The following is a 20,880-nucleotide window of genomic DNA, read 5'->3' on the forward strand; positions in this document are numbered from 1 at the left end:
GCTTTTACACATCTTACCTGTGTATTTGGAGTAATTATATACACTGCTTAACACAGAGACTATATTCCTTCCCTTCCTTCATGCCAAAGGAAAAGAGACAAGCAAATAATTACTATATATAATGATTTTCCCTTTTTTTTTTAGAGGCTAAGATATTAAAACAACAATACAACTTTTAAAAAAAAAGTCAGATCTGGGGCGTTCCCTCATGGTCTAGTGGTTAGGATTTGGCACTTTTACTACCGTGGCCTGGGTTCAATCCCTGGACAGGGAACCGAGACCCCACAAGCTGCGCGGTGTGGCCAAAATAAGAAAAAAAAAGAGTCAGATCTTGTTACTTTTACTTATTAGGTATAGAGAGAAACAGTACTATATAACATTAAATTAAAAAAAATCATATAACTAAGTATACATAACATGGATACATTATATTATAGATGGAAAGCTTAAAGTGAGTTATAAAAAGATTATTTATCTTGGAACATCATAAGTGGTTGGTATATCTGTGGGTATGGTGACATAAATCCCCAGAAAACATTCATTTTAAAATAAAATTGTTTAATATTAGGAAGGAGCAGAGATTTTTCAGTCAGTGCATTGCTTTTTTGCCTTTCAATCATTCCCCAAATAAAAATTCTTTCACAGAATGTTAGAGCTGAAAGGATCCTTAGAAACAATCTGCCAGTGGTTCTCAATATGCTGCCTCACCCTGGAAAATGCCTGGAAATGCAGGGTTGTTTGTGGATGTGATAATGACTGAGAAATGCTACTAGCATCAGGGATTCTAAACATCCTACAATGCACAGGAGAGCCCTTCATAATGAAGAATTATCCAGCCCAAATGCCAGTAGTTTGCCCACTTGGTAGTATACTGACTTAATTCTCCATTTTGAAGATTCAGCCACTTTGGTCCAGGGATGTTAGGTGACTTACTCAAGGACACACAACTTGGTCTAGAACCCCGATTCTCATTCTCTTGCTCTACTTCTCTTTCAATGAGTAAATTCTCAATGGGAAAACATAAACGAACCAAGAATCAATTGTATATGAATATATAAAACACTGTCAAAACATTGGTCATGCATTAGTATTTGAAATTGAAGTAAAAAAGCAACTAACTAAAATACTAATACCTTTTAAAATTCCTTTTTTCTCCCCTAAAATATCATTCCCTTTCATATACATCATTTTAAAATATCCATCAAAGTTAAAAGAAAGAAGAGGAAATCAACTGATTTATTATGGTTAACAAATAAAATATTTTCTGAATGGGAAAATTACATGGTTTCTACTGTTTCAGAACAACAGGATACCATATAGTATAGCGCTAATCTCCCCTGCTAACCCTGAAGAAATTTATTACAGTGAAGAGCACTGAACTAAAAATCCAAAAGCCTTGACACTAATCCCTGCCCTGCTTTACATGTGTAATATATAACTAGTCACCAAGTCTTGACTATATCATAAATCCTCTAGATCCCAGTTTCATGTTACATAAAATGAGGAGTTTAGGGTCTCTGCATCCCTTCTAGCTCTAAGATTCTGATTCTATAGTTATTGTTTATTATATAGCTAGTAGGATTTAAAAAAAAAATAAGAGGCATACCACCTAAACATTCATGAAGAAGCACTCTACGGTGAGTAGGGTTATAACTGAAGACTGAGTCTCAAAGGCTGATCGCTGACAGGTTAAATCCTACGATTACTTACTGCTCAGCAGCACCTTACCTCCTAGTGATATCATTTGCCATTATCTATAGAATAAGTATCATTCCTTTTTCCCTACATTGTCCTAAAAATGAGGACTAACTAAACAATCTACAGAATAACCCAAAATTAAAACTTTTTTCTTCAAAAGACATTTTCATTAAATGCTTAACTTCTGCATACACACTTAGATTAAACTTTTTAACTTCAGAGTTACATTAGAACTGGCAAAGTAGAGCAAACTGGGGGATTTTTGCACTGCCCTAATATGTTAACATATACACGTGTGTATGTGTGTACACACACACTATATGCCTCTCCATTTCTCGGAGGTTCTTACAGTTTAGTTTCTGCTCTTGATACTATATATACAGCCTAAGAAAACTGAGTTATATTTATCCTTTATCCTTACAAAATTTTAATTGGCCCATAAAATATTTCTTATTCCTTTCCAAACATTGTGTTATACTTCTTAGGCAACGCATATATATTAAATAGTAATCAAAAATAAAATATGGACAGAGAAGTATTTATTGCAATATTTTTATTTCTCCCTCTCCTCCCCCCCCATACACACACACACACACACACTCAGTTAACACAATTCCTCCTCTACCACCACCATCACAACGTGCAACAGAAGTTAGATATCAAGCTGCATGGAGACTGAATCTGAAAAAAGTTCATGAATGGCATTAAAGTGAACTTACGTAAGACTTCCAAACTATTCAAGAATACACTCTTAAAATATATTTTCCTAAAGTTCAGTTACTTAAACACAGTTTCTCTTTACAATATTCTGAAGGTTTCCCTGTCCTTTTATCCTACTCATTCATCCTAAAGATATTCATAATTTTTGTTGCTTCTTATGTCTCACTTGCTCTCGTTATTTCAACAACTTTGAAAATGTTATTTAAATATAATTAAATATAAGTGATTTTGTCTTTTGTTAAGATCATAAATGTAATCTTTCAGTTAATTAAACATGCAATTATTAGTTGATCATATCCACAAGGTCTAGGGTTAGATAATAAAAATAAATATTCTGTAGACAGTCTAAAACACTGATGCAAACAAACAAACAAACAACAAAAAAAGACTATCACTATAACCAAAGCATTCTACTTCAAACAAGCAAGAAGTTCTGTCAAATAGATGCTTTTCCAGTTGCATTAAACATCTGACAAACCATCAATACTGCAAGATTGTACTATACCAAAACTATCAGGGGTCTCTGCTGATGATACCTCCTTCACTCGCTTCCCAATGGCAATCTCGGGTTTAGGATACCTGCATGCTAAAAATATTTTTAAATCAATGTATTCAAGCAATAATATAAATAAAATATGTATAAGTTTTCAAATGTATATGAAATTTTGAAGTGAAACATGCTAGAATATGGGCAGTCCTCATTTTGCACAATAGTGTGGGGACATAAAAATGACAATGCAAGCTGCAAAGCAAACAATAACTGATGGAAAAAAATCACAATTGTTCTGTGACCTTAAAAAAATTTTTTTTTCTAAAATATTATAAATTCTCTTACTGGCAGTTATAAATATATAGGGAAAGTTTTTAAATAGTAAGACTGATGTTTATTTACTATACTGTAATTTAAAATATTAGAAACACTGAGAAATAAAGTGTTTTATGCTTTGTAAAAAAAAATTAAATGATCAAAAGTCACTTCAATCGTGCTAGCACTCTCTTTCTCATCATATAACTTACAATATGGAACAAGCATCTTTTCTATGCCTTGGTGAATTGTCACACTCCTTTCTAAGTCTGAAATAGCTTCCATTTTATCTTTCATATTTTTATATCATGAAATATCTGAGAGTTCCTTTAATGTGAAATTTTTACCAGAGTCACTTCTCTGGAACATCATCCTTTTCATCACAACCTTCTCACTTTCCTCATTCATAAGTTTGCAGTCTCTTAGCTCCTCTGGCTGCATATCTGGAGTCTCTCAAATGGCAGCAGTTCAACAGCAGTGTAAACATTCCCACAGTCAGCTATTTCTTCTATAACCTCATTTACATTTGATTAAAATTTCACTTCAGTATTATCACTTTGCTGCATTTTCATCTTTTTTGGTCCATCCCCTTTTCATTATCTTTTTTTTTTTTTAAAACGTCTTACAGGTATATCACTGGGAGACAAGGAGGCAACACAACTACACATTTTGCTGTCTGTGTGTGAACTGAATAACAGATAAGTAGTGACCAATCACTCACAGACCGTGAAAGAGTGATATGATTGGTCACAATCATGAGGCACCCCCTGTTTTTACACAGTGATTTGCGGACTGAGGAGCTAGCAGCAAAGTTAATACTTTATGCAATTACTAAGAGTTAATATACCATGGTAAATAAAATTTGAACCTTGTTGTTGGGGACTGGTGTTATTTAACTAAAACATGGTTACTAAAATTCATGCTTATGGGAACTGTTTAAAGCAGGGACTGACTGCAATAACAAAAAAAATGAATTATTTAATGAAATGAGCATAAATTCAATGGTGGTGATGGGATATTGGTGACATGTAGGAGGAATGATCAAAAGAATAAATATATTAAGGATAATGGGAGTCAGGTATTTTTCCATCAGAGAATAAAGTTAGAAATACAGAAAGACAGAAACAAGAATGTACCCTGTGATGTTGGATCAGGATTGGAAAAATTGTTATGAACTCTTATGTTATAATAGATATGGATAGATAGAGAAATATAAATAATATTTATTATGTATATAAATACATACATTCATATATTCACTAACTCTGTCCACTGTGGGGGCCTGAGAACAGCAGCACCCTAATAGCTATGAGCACACCTAATGTGCACATCTTGGTTTCTAAATACCATCCTACACCGAGAAAAAACAGGGCTCCTTATAGAAATGGCTGATTCCAGGGCTAGGGTAGGAAATGTGCTAAGATTAGCCTAGAATATCGCATGGTGCCAAAAATGAAACGTTCAAAGAGTAATGGAAGTGTCAAAAAGACAAGAAGCCAACTTGAAGGAGTTACCACTGGTGAAATATGGGACTGTCTGAGGGTCAAAAATGAAAGTAATGAATTGTAACCCATTAAATAGAGTAAGAATTCATGAATATATATTGATATGAATTCATAACTTGAATAGTTGATGAGGAATGGGATAATTCATAGACTCAAGGTACCTCCCCACAAAATATTAATTACAAAAAGGCAAATAGGGGCTTCCCTGGTGGCGCAGTGGTTGAGAGTCCGCCTGCCGATGCAGGGGACACGGGTTCGTGCCCCGGTCCGGGAAGATCCCACATGCCGCAGAGCGGCTGGGCCGGTGAGCCACGGCCGCTGAGCCTGCGCGTCCGGAGCCTGTGCTCCGCAGCGGGAGAGGCCACAACGGTGAGAGAGGCCCGCGTACCACAAAAAAAAAAAAAAAAAGGCAAATAGTAACTCTCTAGTGGATAAGTCAGACAGATATTACTTCATCAAATGTTCAAAGGAAATGGTTAACCAAGAAATAGTTAACATCATCAGAAACAAAGAAAAATCATGAGCAACTGATAGGATGAAAACAACATAAAATTACTTCTGTGATATTCCTACTTAAGATGCATAACTGGAATCTATTCATGAGGAAAGAGACAAAACCAAATTGAAGTATATGCTACAAAATAACTGGTCTGTAATCCTCGAAACTATCAAGGTAATGAAAGCCAAAGGAAAGACTAAGAAACTTTCAAATAAAGGAAATTCTAAATGCAACATGTGATTCGGACTGGATCTTTTTGGTGTAAAGGAGCATTATTGGGACAACTGGTGAAACCTGAGTGACAGAGAATAAGATGGTAGTAATCTTTCCATGTTATTGTGTCTTACATGGGACAATATTCTTCTTTGTAGGAAGTATAGGCCAAAGTATTCCAGTTGTAGTGGGCATCGTGATGCACAGTTGATCCTTAGCTGCCCGAAGTCCTTCCGAGAGACAGCCCTCAGTGACAGTCCTCTTAGGGGACTTCAGCTGAAGAATGCTGCCTCACCCAAGGCTCTGCCCCCTGCCCAGGGCAGTTCTGCATGTAATTTCACAGAGGAAGAGGCCTGGACCTGTCACCCAACTCAGGACAGCACTGAAGGGTCGTTCTATCTCTAGACCTCTCCTCAGGTTCAGCTAAGGCTTCGGTTGAGACTGCATCACTTTACTTCTACCTCTGCCCAAAACTCCTTCCTTCCCTTCCTTTCTAAGGTGAGGTTTCCAAACAGCACTCCCAGTAAACTTCCTGCATGCTAAATTTTGTCTCAAAGACTGCTTCCCAAAGAACCTACCCTGTGCCAGGGATGACAGAGCATCATGTCAGCAACTTATTCTCAAATGATTCAGGGGAAGGAAAAAATCTTACTATACTACACTTGAAACTTCTTCAGAAATTTGAGATTGTTTCTAAATTTTAAAAGCAATACAAAATTGAGTGGGGAAAACATAGGAAGAATAGGATGAAGAAAAGCAGAAGAAGAAAAGTATGACATAGGACATAGTTCACTGAAGAAATGAGACTAACCAATGAACAGTATATTCAAGGTAATAATGGGAAAGAAAAAGAAATTAGAACAAGGGAATAAATCTATTACACAGCATTTATTACTCAAAAGTGATCGTTGCATAACTATAAAATCAGTGTTAACAATTCACACTTTTTGTAATGTTCTTAACAGGTCCCTTTGAGTAGAAAAAAATGCTATAATAATGTTTCTTTAAACCATAAGATCTTTCTAATACACAAACAAAATTTGCTAGCTCACAAAATATGCCACATCTTACATTATCACTCTCACATGTTTCCCTGTTTCCTTTCAAAATGCAAGGATGCCTGAGTTTATCTACATGACCTCAACTTTCTCACCTTAAAAACAAAAACACTTGCTATAACCTTGCTATTCAAAATATTGCCCCCCTGAACCTGTAGCACTGAATCATTGGGAACTTGTTAGAAATGCAGAACTCAAGCTCAACCCCAAATCTACTGAAACAGCATCTGTATTTCAGTAAGATTCCCAGATCATTTTATATGTACATTAAACTTTGTGAAGCAGGTTCTAGTTTTCACTGTGGGATATAGAGAGCTACAAAGAGTATTACTCCCACCCTTACAGTGAAACGAAGTCAAACTAAATTCAAATTTATGACTTATTTCAAACCCATAAGAGAACTCAAGTCACAAAGCAAACAACTGGCCCTACATCAAAAGAGAAGCAGGCACCTGCAAGGACAGAGGAGACGTTAGCACATGCTTACTTGAGACAGATGCAACTGGACACCATACGAATACGGCTAGAATAGTAAGGGAACAGGTGAAGGCAGAGTGACAGCCAGTGCAACAGTGTGAAGGCATTAGGGTATGAATAAATTGTGGGAGTCTGCACCTTCTTGCAGGTTCTTTCACCAGAAATCTCACCAGACACAAAAGGTAATAGAAGGAGCCCTAAGAAAGCGTCCATTGTGGTACAGACCTAGAGGAAGGGAAAAAGCAGTAGTGCAGAAGGGACATGAAACTCTACCTGGATCCCTTTCTCAACCTCTCCTATGAGTCAAAAGCCTTAATCTGTGAGAACGGCAAAAATACTGTCACCCGTGGGCAGGTAGGGTGACTAACCATCCAGTTTGCCTGGGACTCTTACAGTTTTAGCACTTAAAGTACCACATCACAGGAAAAAAATGTTCTCCCTAGCCTTTAGGTATTTTAATTTGAAAGTGGAGTTTCAAATCATCTTCTTGATTTCTCTAAGCTTCTTACCAAAGAAAATGAAAAGACATTACTTGCTAAATGGCCTGTATATTTTCTACACAATACTGCTAAAAAGAGGTATAATTTGCTTACCTGTGATATTACATTTTTCTCTGATAAACTAGAATTCTACACAGAACTCTGTAAAAAATGAGTAAACTAGTAACATATATTTAAAATAAGTTCAGACTTCTGACCGATGAGGAAAGAGGGAATCTTAGTAGTACTCAAGCTACGGCCCAACACCTCCTGCCCTCCATATCCAAAGTTCCCTTTAAAGAGCTGAATCCTTCCTTATTGATACTGCCTCCTCAGCCAACTAAAATCTGGCTTCTCCTCACGTAATTCTTGACAAAGACATCACTCTCTTTTGTGTTGTTATATCCAATAGACCTTTACTCCACCCTCCCAACCGCCAGTCTTCCTCTTATGTGAACCATCTGAAGCACCAGATCATTCCCTCTTTCTTGAAATGCTGTCTTCTTCACTTAGCTTCTGGAATACACTATTCTTGTTATTTTTCCTGACTTTGTAGACACTCCTCAGTCTCCCTCTAGTTCTGATCCTTCTTCATTTTCCCTTCCAATAAACACTGGTGCTTTTCAGAGTTCTGCCCTGGATCTTCCTCTCCATCTATATACAGCTGTTGACACCCACACTTACATCTTCAGCCTAAACTTCTATGAGCTCCAGATTTAAGTGTATAAATACACACACATGCATAAACACACACACTTACTTATTTGACATCTCCATTTATATTCACAAAGGTATCTACAATTTGACATGTCCAAAATTAACACTTTAAGTTCCACACCCCCAGATCTATTCTTTCCCCAGTCTTCTCCCTCACAGTTAATAATAACGCTTTTTACTCAGTCAGTATAGTCAGAAACCTAAGTCATCACTTACTATTTCCTTTCCCTTAATTATCTGACCCTTTCTAACCCATCAGCAAGTCCCATCAGTTCACTCTCACAAGTATGTCTTGACTCCATCTCCTCCTCTTCATCTCTGTGGCCACCTAGTCTCAGCCACCATCATTGCTAGCCTAGACTACTGTAACAGCTTCCTAAGTGGTCTCCCAGCTTACACATCTGCACCCTCCAATCTGTTCTCCAATAGCAGCCAGAGGGCTCTTCAAATACCATTATTTCACTAATGCTTAAATGCTTGAATGGCCTTCATATGGTTTACCCAGAAAGGTCCTGGCCTATCTGGCTTCTGCCTACGTACATCTCATCCCATTCCACTCTACCCTTTGTTCATTAAGTTCCACTCATATTTGCCTTCTTTCAATTCCTACACTATGTGAAGTCCCTTCCTATCTCAGCCTCTTGGTATTTGCTTTTCCTTCTGAGAATGCCATCTGTCTGAATGAATGGCTTCTTCTCAATCCTTTATTTTCAGCTTAAATATTACCTAAACAGAGGCCTTCCCAGATCACTTTAAGTAAAGTAAATGTCCTTCTATTTATTCTTCTAATAGCACACACTATCTATAATTATTTTATTATTTACTTTATTGCTCTTATCTTTCCTCTCTCAAAAATGTAGGTTTCATGAGAGTATTTCCCTGAATTAATTCTCTAACACACCTCCAATATGCAGTACCGAGTCTACTATGGTAGGGAGAGTAACAAATATTTGTTACACAAATAAATTTTCTAAGTTTAGAAAGGTTTTCTATGAATAGCATGTTAGATTTTTTTAACTCATTTAAAAATCTAAAGGAAAATTAGAATAACGGTTAGAAAGTTAAAGATTTATAATAGTTGGAAGGCCCAAATACTAGTTTTCTGACTTTTTCAAAATCCCCCCACAATTTATAAACTTTTTTGCACACTGATTTTACTTTGATTTCCCTTATTTTAAAAGTAACAATGCTATATTTGCTTTTGTATTGAATGTGTATATTATGCAAACATATAAAAGATAGACTAAGATATACTACCAGCACATGTAACTTTTATTGAGCATTTGAGTTGTTACCTTTTTTCCCAGCACATGTTAAAAAAATTCCAGGTATGAATATCTACAGAAAGGTGCAATAATAAGAACAGGGATTTTAAAGTCAAACAAAGCTAAGCTAAAAACTCTGCCACAGAGGTTTTAGGATCTTGGGCAAGCTCCTCAGCCTCAGCATCTTAATCCATAGAATAGAGATAACTCCTTCTCTCTCCAAGAGAAGTAAACAATAATTACATGAAAACTCACTTAATTAGCCCAGTATGTCTGTAGCAAACATTCAATAACTGCTAAGTAATGGTAATGAAAATGGTGTTGGCAGCAGCAATAGTGGTAGCCGTGGGATGTCTTCTATAAAATATAAGAACCATTATACAACAGAAATTCAGAAGTTATATTACAAAATATCATGCTATTTTTAAAATTACAAATGTTTTAATAACCCAGTGCCCTAAAGTCTACCCTAAAACTCAGAAAGAAGACAGAAAATCTAAAGTAAACCAAGTAAAGAACACCATTCTAACCTAAACTTCTCTGAACCTAAGCGCCTTTCAGGTATTTACAGCAACAATCCTTTGAACGGCCATAATCGTAACATTAGCAGAAATACAAGATCTTCAGTGTGAGATCTGAAGAGTCAGAGGTCCATAGCAATGTGATAGGTGCGACTGGCTAGCTGGAGAGACAGGAGAGTAGTGGTTTGTGACTCTGAAATGTCTATCAAGATTAAACCCTACTGAATAGCATAAGGGTGAAGAGAGAAAGAGATACTGAAAGAAATATAAGAAGAAAAAAAAAAAAAAACCACCATGAAAGAGTGACAGAGAGCAGACATTAGAAACAACAAGAGATGCCCAAGAAGCAGACCTCCTTCCACAGCAGCAAAGTTTACCACAAGGGACGAATGAAGATAGAGCAGAGTGGTCCGAGGGCACTGTGGATGGAGTGGGGCAGGGGCAGAACAAATCCGACACACCTCGCCAGCACTATGACACGGTCTGAAAGCATGCCAACGGAAACAGCACAGCGTTCTGGGGGCATCTGGTGTGATGACTAGTATCTCTACAAATAGAAGTTAAGTAGCCCCAAAGAAAATCATCGTATTAAAATACAGTATACAAGGACTCGTACATCTGGTACAAGCAAAACTGTGCTCGTTATACTTTTACTAAGGCAGAGAAAAAAGCAGTATGTTCAAATATGTTGCCATCAAACACAGTCAAAGTAAACGTTTCAGAGGTTAAGAGGAATGATGTTTTGTACAGAGGAACCGGTTTGCAAGGCAGAAATAGAGACACAGAAATAGAGAACAAACGTATGGACACCAAGGGGGGAAAATGGGGGTGGGGGTGGGATGAATTGGGAGATTGGGATTGACATGTATACACTGATATGTATAAAATGGATAACTAATAAGAACCTGCTGTATAAAAAAAATGAAATAAAATTTAAAAAAAAAAAGAGGAATGACGTTTTGTTACCTGCAAGGTCCTTTGTCTAGAAGAGTCTCTCATTTACCAGATGGTCTAAGGTAACTACGTTATTATATTTTAACAAATAACTACTTGCTTTCATGTCGTTGTTTTCATTCACTTAAAGCATAAACCTATGAGTCAAAGACAAGGCTAGAATCTTACATACTAATTAATTCAGCTGACGAGAAAGATGCTAATAAAATCTGCACTCAGGAATTTAGTCCCTATTTGTTCCAGTTAGCTTTATATTCTCTCATGCCAAAGAAAACCACATAAGAGTATAGTTATACAAATTTATCACTATTTTTAGAAAAACTAAAACAGTCGCCACTGATAGTGATTCAATATCAGATCATTCCCAACATTCAAGATTATCCATTATCTTTATTTCTGCCTGACCCTTTGGATGACCCTATAAAGTTGCAGACTTTATATTATTTCAATTTTCCTATCTACAAACATCTTTATAAAAATTTCCTTGTCACAACTGCTACAAAAAGTAAGAAAATAGTGACTATTGAGAGGAACACCAGCAAATTACTGGTGAATTCAACTATGGCAGTGTTTGACTTATCTGGAAGCCCTATTTTCTAAGGGTCGAATATTTAGAATTTAGTTAAGAACTTAGAAGTGAAAGGACATCACAATCAAGGAAAAGAGTTATCACAAAGCTCATTTACTTGATAATGAGGTGAAGAGTCTGATACAGCATTTCATATAAAGCGATGGCCCTCAAGCAGATTGGTTTTGCTAAATTCCTCCCTTTCCTCCCACCCAGTGTCTCCTCCAGGGAATATTTGGCAATGTCTAGAGACATTTTTGGTACACAAAACTTGGGGTGAGGAGGGTGGGAGGGTGCTACTGGCATCTAGTGGCTAGAAGACAGGGATGCTGCTAAATATCCTATGTGGAGGACAGACCCACAACAAGAATTATACAGCCCAAATGTCAATACCGCCAAGGCTAAGATATCCTGATATAGAGGAAAGAGTCCTATACATCTCTGTCTCCCTCTGTCTCTCTATATATCTATCAATCAAATGAATCACTATCACTATACTGGCACTCAGTACAAGAATGAATGGTCAAAAGTCTTAAGACAAACAAACAAAAACTAATATGTTACTGGTATGCATTAATAAAGAAAGATGTAATACAAGATTTCCAACAGAAATGATTAATTTTTAAATGTTATAAAGGATATAAAGGAACTGATATAAAGGAACAAACTACAATTATTAGTTATGGTTACCTACATAGAATATCTCCTCCTAATTTCCCTTCCCTTGAATCTAGACTGGTCTTAGTAACTTGTTTGACCAATAGCATGCAGCAGAAATGACATTCTGGGACTTGCAAGGCTAGGTCATAAACTGTGGTAGGTTGAATAATACCCCTCCCCATATGTCCCCATCCTAATCCTCCTACCTGTGAATACATCACCTCATATGGCAAAGGAGAGTTTGAAGATGTGATTAAGTTAAGGGTTTTGAGAAAGATTAATCCTGAACTATCCAGGTGGGCCCTAAATGTAATCACGAGGGTCCTTATAAGAGAGAGGCAAAAAGGTCAATGATGTGACAACCGAAGCAGAGATTATTGTGAGCAAGAACCAAGGAATACCAAAAGCTGGAAGAAACAAGGACCAGATTCTCCCCTAGAACCTCCAGAAGGACAGGGCATTGCTAACACTTTTATTTTAGCCCCTTAAGTCTAATTTTGGACCTCAGACTTCCAGAACTCTAAGGGAATAAATTTGTGTTGTTTTAAGCCACTATATTTGTGGCAATTTGTTACAGCAACAATGGGAAACTGATAACAAAGTCTTACAGCTTCTACTTAGTTCTCTTGGAACATTTTCTCTGGAAGTCCTGACCATTTTAAGACTGTCATACTGGTGAGATCACATGCATCTACTCTGGTCAATAGTTCTCGTTGAACCCAGCCTTCCAGCCATGTCCAACAAAGTGCCAGACAAGTGACTGAAGCCATCTTGGACTCTGTGACCAGCTCATCTGCCAGCCGTTTACCGAGTGACCCCCATAGATACCACGTGAAAGAGACGAATCACTCAGCTGAGTCCTGCCTATATTTCTGATCCACAAAATCATGAGAAATAATGGAACGGTCGTTGTTTTATGTCACAAATAACTCTGGACCTCAAGTTACATGTTAAGTGATGATTAAAGATTGTTAAATAGAATATATCCATTTGTAATGGAAGAAAAAACTCCTATTTATATTACCTGTTTTCTAGGGAGTAATCCCTAGTTATAGGGCTACTCCAACATTCCCATTAATTCTAAAGAATTGTAATTAAGCTTGCTGGAATATACTGCTGTAACTAGATTCTTTCCATATTGGTAAAATAACTGATTGTAACAAAGCTTCATTTACTTATCCAGGGCCAGGATATAGAAGCTCTCAGCTTATTAGAGATCACTCACTCTTCCTGACTCAATCCATATTTCATATCCTCATCCTGTTCTTCTCCTCTTTCAGGTCTAGTTATTCCTTTATTCCTCTTTTACTGTTTAACTAAGGCACCTAAATATCTTTATTCACAAATCTTAATTTGGAGTATGAAATGTTTTCTTGCCCTCTTTCTTATTCTCTTTGAGCAAAAGCCAAGATTATCTCCAGTTCATCTAGAGGTTAATAGCTTAACAGCACTGCCACTTTCTTATATAATCCTATACAAGGAGCTGAGAAAAATGGGGATACTCTTGTTAAAAGTCCAAGATCCCTAGTGGACTGGAACTCCACAAAAAATCATATTTGTTTCTATGTATTCTAAGTATGCTATATGGCAAGTTCTCAAAACAAAACTCCTCATGTTACCTTAAGTAAATAATCACAACGGTGAGGAACTACAAGATTAAATTTAGAATTATATGGTGTATCTATATGGATGTAGATAAATGGTAAAAAAATTTTGTAAAAAAATTTTTTAAACATATACAATTATCACTTACACAGAGAAACAAAAAAAAATGCAAGCTGATTAAGATCTAGCATTGATAGAAAAACTGCTCTGTTCCCCCAAAACATCCCTTATTTGCCTATATAAAAAGAATCTCATTTTTAAAAATACTTTAAGTACACATTTAACAAAAATATTCCCTAAGAAGGTCCTTTTTTCAAATCATATCTTTCACTGTGCCTCCCCAAAAGCCAGCTCTTACCTTTCTGTGTAATTCTCCAATGAGCATTAATTACAACATCTAAATAAGTGTGGAAGGCAGCCTCCAAGATGAGGCCCCCAATGATTTCCACCTCCTGGTATTCACACCCTGCCTGCATAGTATGCTCCCACAGTGTATGATGAGGGCAAAAAAGGATGGACTATCTCTTCTAAGACCAGGTTATAAAAGACTGTGGCTTCCAGCTTAGGTGTCTCTCTCATCACTCATTCTGGAGGAAGACAGCTGCCATGTCTTGAAACACTCAGGCAGCCCTGTGGAGAGACCCACACAGCAAGGAATTGAGACTTCTAGCCAACAGCCATGTGAGTGAGCCTTCTTGGAACTGGTTCCTCCAGCCCCATTTAAGACTTCAATAATGCAGCCCTAGCTGAAAGCTTGATTACAACTTCATGAGAGACCCTGAGGCAGAAACATCCCCCCAAGCTGCCCCAAGACACCTGATCCTCAGAAACCATGAGACAATACATGTCTGTTTTAAGCTATTGTGCTTTGGGGTAATTTGTTGTACAGCAATGTAGAACTAACTAATGCAATGAGCACTGCTCATCCTTCAAAAACCAAATAGGTATTTAAAAAATTTTTTTTAATAATTATAACTAGAAATAGTAACTGCAAAACTTGAAAACAAATTTGGTTTAAAAAGCTCAGCTAAAATTAAAAGGCAACAGTAATAACATCAGCTTGCCAGTCCTACTTGTAAAAACAATGAACCAACAGTGCACTTTCAGAAGAATATGGACTCTTTCTGGAAGAATAGAGAGCAGGTTGAGCAGATAAATTGAGAACAGAACATCAACTTTTTTAAAACTAGGAAAGAAATCAGTTTGTAATTTAAAAATCACAATATCTTACTTAACTATTAACAAGACATCCCACAAAGTCTGCCTTATCTATTACAAACTGGTTCTAAAGCTTTATCTTGTCACAGACTATATCAAATGCCTACTGATAAACACATAAGAAAGATAAGGGCAAATATAACAAATTTCAGCAGTAGACCCCACTTCCATTTCACAGCACAGATTTTCTTTTCCTGTAATGTTTCCACACCAAATCCAAAGCACTTCATTAGATCATGCAAGCACTCTTTCCAAGAACACATAAGGTTTCCTATTGTAAGAAACAGCTCTTTTAACATAATTTATTTCATTAGAAAGTGCACTTAGTACACACATATTTAATACACGGGTTGAGCACTTAAAAACACTCAAAAAGCAACAATAAAAGAAAAACATGGCAATTTTTCATTTGTCTGGGGAAAAAATTGATTTCAGCAATAGAATGAGCTGTATGCATTCTCAACATAATAAATCCTCTCTACCTTAAATGGTTAATGAATAGGGTAATTTACTAGTGATGATCCCAGTTATCTCCATAGAAACTATATGTATTGATATCGAAAACAACGAGGAACACTAAGACTATACTAAAAATTAAACCATCATCATCAATGTGTCATTTGAGTCAAAGAGCAATAATTTAGTCATCAACATTGGCAAAATTAGTTGACTTAAACTCTGAAGTTCTTTAGCTTTTAAGTCAAATAAGCATTTGAATACCCCATTGTTTCCTATATCCTTTATCTTGAACAAAGACTACTTAAATTACCAACTTCTCTCTCATATAACTTATGTATTATTAAGTTTAATTGACGCTAACTGATCTCCATTGACTGAAGTTTATAGGTCCTTTCCGGAATATTTAAAACCATGTTAAATTTTAAAATACATTTTCCATTTTCACTGGAAAATGTAGCATTCCTACTGGCATGTGCTAAAATAATAAGGTATGAGGCAAAATTTATCCATTTGTATCACAGGACATGCTTTTCATGCACTGTCATAAAATCATATTAATAAGGCCCTCCAATCTTGTAACAATGTTAATGCAGAATTTCCAAGAAATTACTTAGAAAAGGCCAAATGTGTGTTCAAACAGTCTTACCCATGGAGAAAGATTCCTAAAACTAATGCTCTAGTGTGAATGTCTTTATAATTTTCCAAGGGTCACATTTTCAGAAGTGAATATTTTAAAACCACACACTGAGTGCACACATAGCTCACAAATATGCTAGTATCTGATTATGACTTCATGTAATATCATGATTACATTTAGTAACTGAATTGATTGTGATATTACATTGTTCCTATAGAAGCTCTGTGGGTAGACAATGTCTGGAATCATCCAATACCATAAATTGGTCCACAATTCCCTGAACGGAGGTAAAAAAGCAGTTAAAAGGCACAACTAATAAAAAGTTTCTAAAGAAGTAGTGTAGAAAAGTCCTGCTTATGAGGTAGACAATTCTCTCCTCCATTCCTGAATACAGACCAAAGAAGCGCTTTCAAGTGCCTGTGGAAGATCAAATGCCTTGCTCCAAATAAATGTGCTCTTAACTTACGGAACCTATGGAATGCTTACGTACCTACCAACCTTGAGGGAGGGGAGGAGTAAACTTAAAACAAACAAACAACAAAAAAGAAACAAAAAACACTTTCCAACACACCAGAATGTATAACATAAAACAGCAGCAATGTATTCTGTCTGTATCACGGTAGTTAAATGGCTAAAGTATCTTAAGACTGAATGATTTGCTCATTGGCCCCTTTCATCCTTCTGATTTTCTGACTTTTAGCTTTTTCACTTGGACTCACATTCTGACATACCAGCATGCTGCACCGGTTTGAAAAATATCCTCCTTTAACAGGTTAGCTTAAAAATGGCTTGGCTTTCACCATTCCAAATTATTTTTGAGCAGAAGTCCGCTTTTTATTGCAGAGCCACAGATTTCCAGAAAAATACCTTCTTAACTACTGCATTCTTTCATCCTCTGGGGGCACAACAAAAACGGGAGTCTAACTTGGGCAGCACCAAGCCTGTGATGGGCTTGCAAGTATGCATCTGCGGTTGCTGGTCTGATCCACGCTTTCAGTTTCCCAGGAAAATGTTTCCTTCGGCTGCTTAAATGAATCCAACCGGAGGTGTACGAAAACAAGCCGCTGAGAACACCTCTGCCTTAACGAACCAACATCCCTTCTTTCGGACCCTGACACATCTTCGTTTGATAACCATTTAGCGAAGTTTCCCCTGCCTCTCGGCTTTGTAGCGCTTTGGAAGGAGGCACCGCAGGCCACCGGCATGGCTGCACGTTCACAAGTAAGCAGCAAGGACTACAGGGGGACAGCAGGGCTGGGGGACGGGGGGCACAGCAAATCTAAACAAAATCAAATCAACGTCGGCTGGTAACTGGGGCTGAAGCTCCAACTGTGAGGCTGGGGAGGAACCAGCCAAGCGTTGGCCCTGGCTGCCTGGCACGATCCGCGCCTGTCCTACTGCCCCGGGGACACTCAGGAGGCGCGAAGTTCCCCCGCCCCCCCGGACGTCCCAGGCGCGAGGCCAAGCGGGCGAGGCGGCCGGCGGCGAGGGGCCCAGGCCGAGGGGCGGCCGGGGCGCAGGCGAGGCAGGGGAGGGCTCTGGGCACCCGCCCCTCCGTCCCCGGCTCGCCCCTCGCGGCCCCCTTACCTTGGGCGATGGCAATGGACTCGAAGCGGTGCAGCTCCTTGAGCAGGCAGCTCCTCTCGCTGGAGTGCAGGCTGTAGATGAAGTCGCGCGCGCCCTGCGCCGTGTTCAGCGCCTCCATGGGCTCCTTCTTGGGGTGGGTGCCCAGCTCCCGGGGGCCGCCCGGGGCCGCGAGCGCCAGCAGCCCCCGCCCGCAGCAGCACCAGGACGGCGGGCGGGGCGCGGCGGCCGGGCCCGGCCTCAGGCTGTGCGCGGTCCGGCTCCTCAGCAGCGGCAGCAGCCGGGACATGGCGGGCTGAGGAGCGGGGACGCCCCGCGGCAGTCCGGGAGGGCGATTTTTGGCGAACCCGCGGGAAGAAGGAGCTGGGCTCAGCCCGACCCCGCCCCGATGTCCTCCTGACAGGCAGCCGAGGCGCCGGGAACCATGCACTCGCCGGGCCCGCGCGGCTGGAGCCTCCTCTTCAGTCCTCCTTCCCTTCCCAAAGGCTCGCGGCGCCTCCGGTCCCTCCAGACGACAAAAACTTTCTCTGAGGCGGCCGGGCCGGGAGAGCGCTCCCGGAGAAGGCGGGCGGGCGCTGCGGGCGGGCGCCTCGCAACCAGAGGAGCGGCGCGGGCGGGCGGGTTCGGCAAGGGTTTGTGTCTGTCAGTCTGATCTTCCAGAGGGATGAGTCAGCCACGCGCCGCCCTTCCCCGGCACCGCCCTTTCCCGGCACCGCCCTCCTCTCTCGCCGGTTTTCCCACCCTCTTGCCAGCACTAGTCCCCACACCGTACGGCTTCCGCGCCCTCAAAGCAGCCACGCTCTCAGACCACAGCCGCCGCCGCTACCCCTAGCGGCAATATAAGGGGGTAACAGGGCGGGACGAAGAAAAGAGGCGGGGAGGGCGAGGCGGGGCCGCGCAGGCGCATTGTGCAGTCTTGCGGGCCGCGCTTTCTCCGGGCTAAAGAGCGTGCACGCGTGTCCCCACCCCCTCCTAAGCATGAAGGTGGAGAAAGAGAGGGACCTTGCCCCTTACGCTGGCCTCCGGTTGGCTGAGTAGTACGGCTGCCACCCGGCCGCCCTAGCGCCGTGCCTGAATCTGAGGCTGGTTCTGAACGATGCTCCAGCGTGTAGGCCCTCTGGCCCGTCACGGGCCCGGCCACAGCGCCCTGCTCAGGCTTTGGAACATTGAAGCGCCCAGGCCGCGCCCTTCGCCAAGTCCGCGCACACCCAGACTTCGGCCAGACAACCGAGTCTCCGAGACACCCGCTCTGGGAGCCCCAGAGGGAGGGCTAGCCCAGAAGAGTCTGAGCAGAGACCTTGACACTGAGAACACCCTTCCCCGTTCTGATGCAAGCAGCTTAGAGACATTGGAGCCTGAGGCAAGAATGTCACAGACCTTTTCCAGGTGGTTGTCCAGGTTTGTTTGTTTGTTTGTTTGTTTGTTTTCTCTGTGCCAAGGTGGAAAGAATTCTGCGATCCTCCACCATTTCCACGTGCCCTAGGCATCTTTCAAGGCCCCAGTTCATAGGGTCTGCTATTCCAAGCTTTAATTTATCTCTTGCTAAGGGAGGAGATCTCTGCTTTATCTGAACCTGTCTAAAGGCACTTAGGCTTCCTGTCTTCTTAGAGAATAGATCCACTTAGAGAATAAATCTGCTCAAGTGTAATCAAGATCTAAATCCTATCCTTATCATACCCACTGCTGCACCCAGCCCGAGACCTTGTATACAGTAGATGTGCTATAAGAATGTAAGTGCAATATATAAATGCGCGTCAAGGGAGGAACGGTATCACTAAATCCTCCTACTGCTGTAACCCAGTGGTTCTCCAAGTGTGGTCCCTGGACAGCAGAGCTTGTGAGACATGAAAATTTGTGTGCTCCACCAGAGACTTCCTGAATCTGAAACTGGGGGTTGGTCCCTGTCTGCGGTTTTTTTTTGTTTTTTGTTTTTTCCTTTTTCCTTTGCGGTATGCAGGCTTCTCGCTGTTGCGGCCTCCCGTTGCAGAGCACAGGCTCTGGACGCGCAGGCTCAGCGGCCATGGCTCACGGGCCTAGCCGCTCCGCGGCATGTGAGATCCTCTCGGACCGGGGCACGAACTCATGTCCCCCGCATCAGCAGGCGGACTCTCAACCACTGCACCACCAGGGAAGCCCCCTGTCTGCGTTTTAACAAGCCCTCCAGTTAATACTGATGCACACAAAATTTGAGAACCACTGCTCTAACTTAAACATGGAAAGCAGTTTTTAAAATTTTTAAATTTCAGGGCAGTGCCTCTAGTGTAATAATGACAAGAATTTTCTCTGTGGAAAATGGAAGCTCTTTGAGTGTAGAGATTTTCTTGTCTTTGAAACCCCCTACACCTCCCAGTGTGGGTTGGAATCTTCTACAGAGTTATTTAAATTCTTGGGATTTCTACCACCACTACCCCCCCCATATCCCTTTTACCCCCAAGAGATTCTGACTCATTGGGCTTGGGCTGGGACCTGGGAAGAGGGGTTTGAAAAAGCCCTTGAGTAGGAATTCCCAGCAGTCTCCAGGACACCAGTTTTGTGTTTGGGTTCCAGAAACAGATTGCTGAAAATTTGATAACTGGATCAACCACTTCCTAGCTATGTGTTAGTGTTAGATTGTTTCAGTAGTGGTCCCCATAATCATGCCTTATGGTATCCACTCCCTTGTGTAGACCTGTCGCACATGACTGTGGGCTCGGCCACGTGACTTGCTTTAGCCAATAAGTGGGACATCACAGCCATGCTCTAAGTGCTTGTTCCTTGGGGCTTGCTGTAATGTTTGCTTTATGAATATTCAGTCCTGCTATAGAAAATAAGAGAAACAAAAATGTAGACACAATTTGCTTATGAGACATGTTACACGCAGAGTAAATGGATATGTGTTGAACATAGACAAAAAGGATGGAACAAATGAAAGTGCTACTTCAGATCGAAGGAGATAGACCAAGTAAACTTTAAATATTAGTAAGGCATGAATCATACAACCTCTCAACTGACAACTGTGTCATTCCTAAATTGACCACCAACTAGTGATATCCCTTATAGCCCCACTGTGGCCTCATGTAGTCTCTGCACAAGAAAAGCGGCTAAATCCCCAGCTGCTCAGGCAGCTAATGGCCGGCTACAGTTATGACCAGACACACTTGCTTCTGTATCACTCAGATGTATGTCAGATGTATGTCGGTTCCAGACCTGTTCAGTCTGCCAAAACCCCTCGCTTACCCTCCACTCCGGTCCTTAAAAC

At 40.2% G+C, this 20,880-nt stretch overlaps 1 protein-coding gene across 1 annotated transcript in view; it reads right to left on the minus strand.

Annotated features, from left to right (window-relative positions):
* Positions 1 to 18,383, minus strand: part of TMEM65 (transmembrane protein 65) — a 47,036-nt gene extending 28,653 nt beyond the window's left edge. The window contains exons 1-2 of the mRNA XM_082858569.1: positions 17,646 to 18,383; positions 2,924 to 3,004 (exon numbers count right to left, since the gene is read on the minus strand). Coding sequence (XP_082714695.1) covers positions 2,924 to 3,004; positions 17,646 to 17,931 — 367 coding nt within the window. The 5' untranslated portion in view covers positions 17,932 to 18,383. The remainder of the gene's footprint in view (positions 1 to 2,923; positions 3,005 to 17,645) is intronic.
* Positions 18,384 to 20,880: the final 2,497 nt, after the last annotated feature.

Source organism: Leucopleurus acutus, assembly GCF_964270905.1.
Source record: "Leucopleurus acutus genome assembly, chromosome: 17".
NCBI lineage: Eukaryota > Metazoa > Chordata > Mammalia > Artiodactyla > Delphinidae > Leucopleurus > Leucopleurus acutus.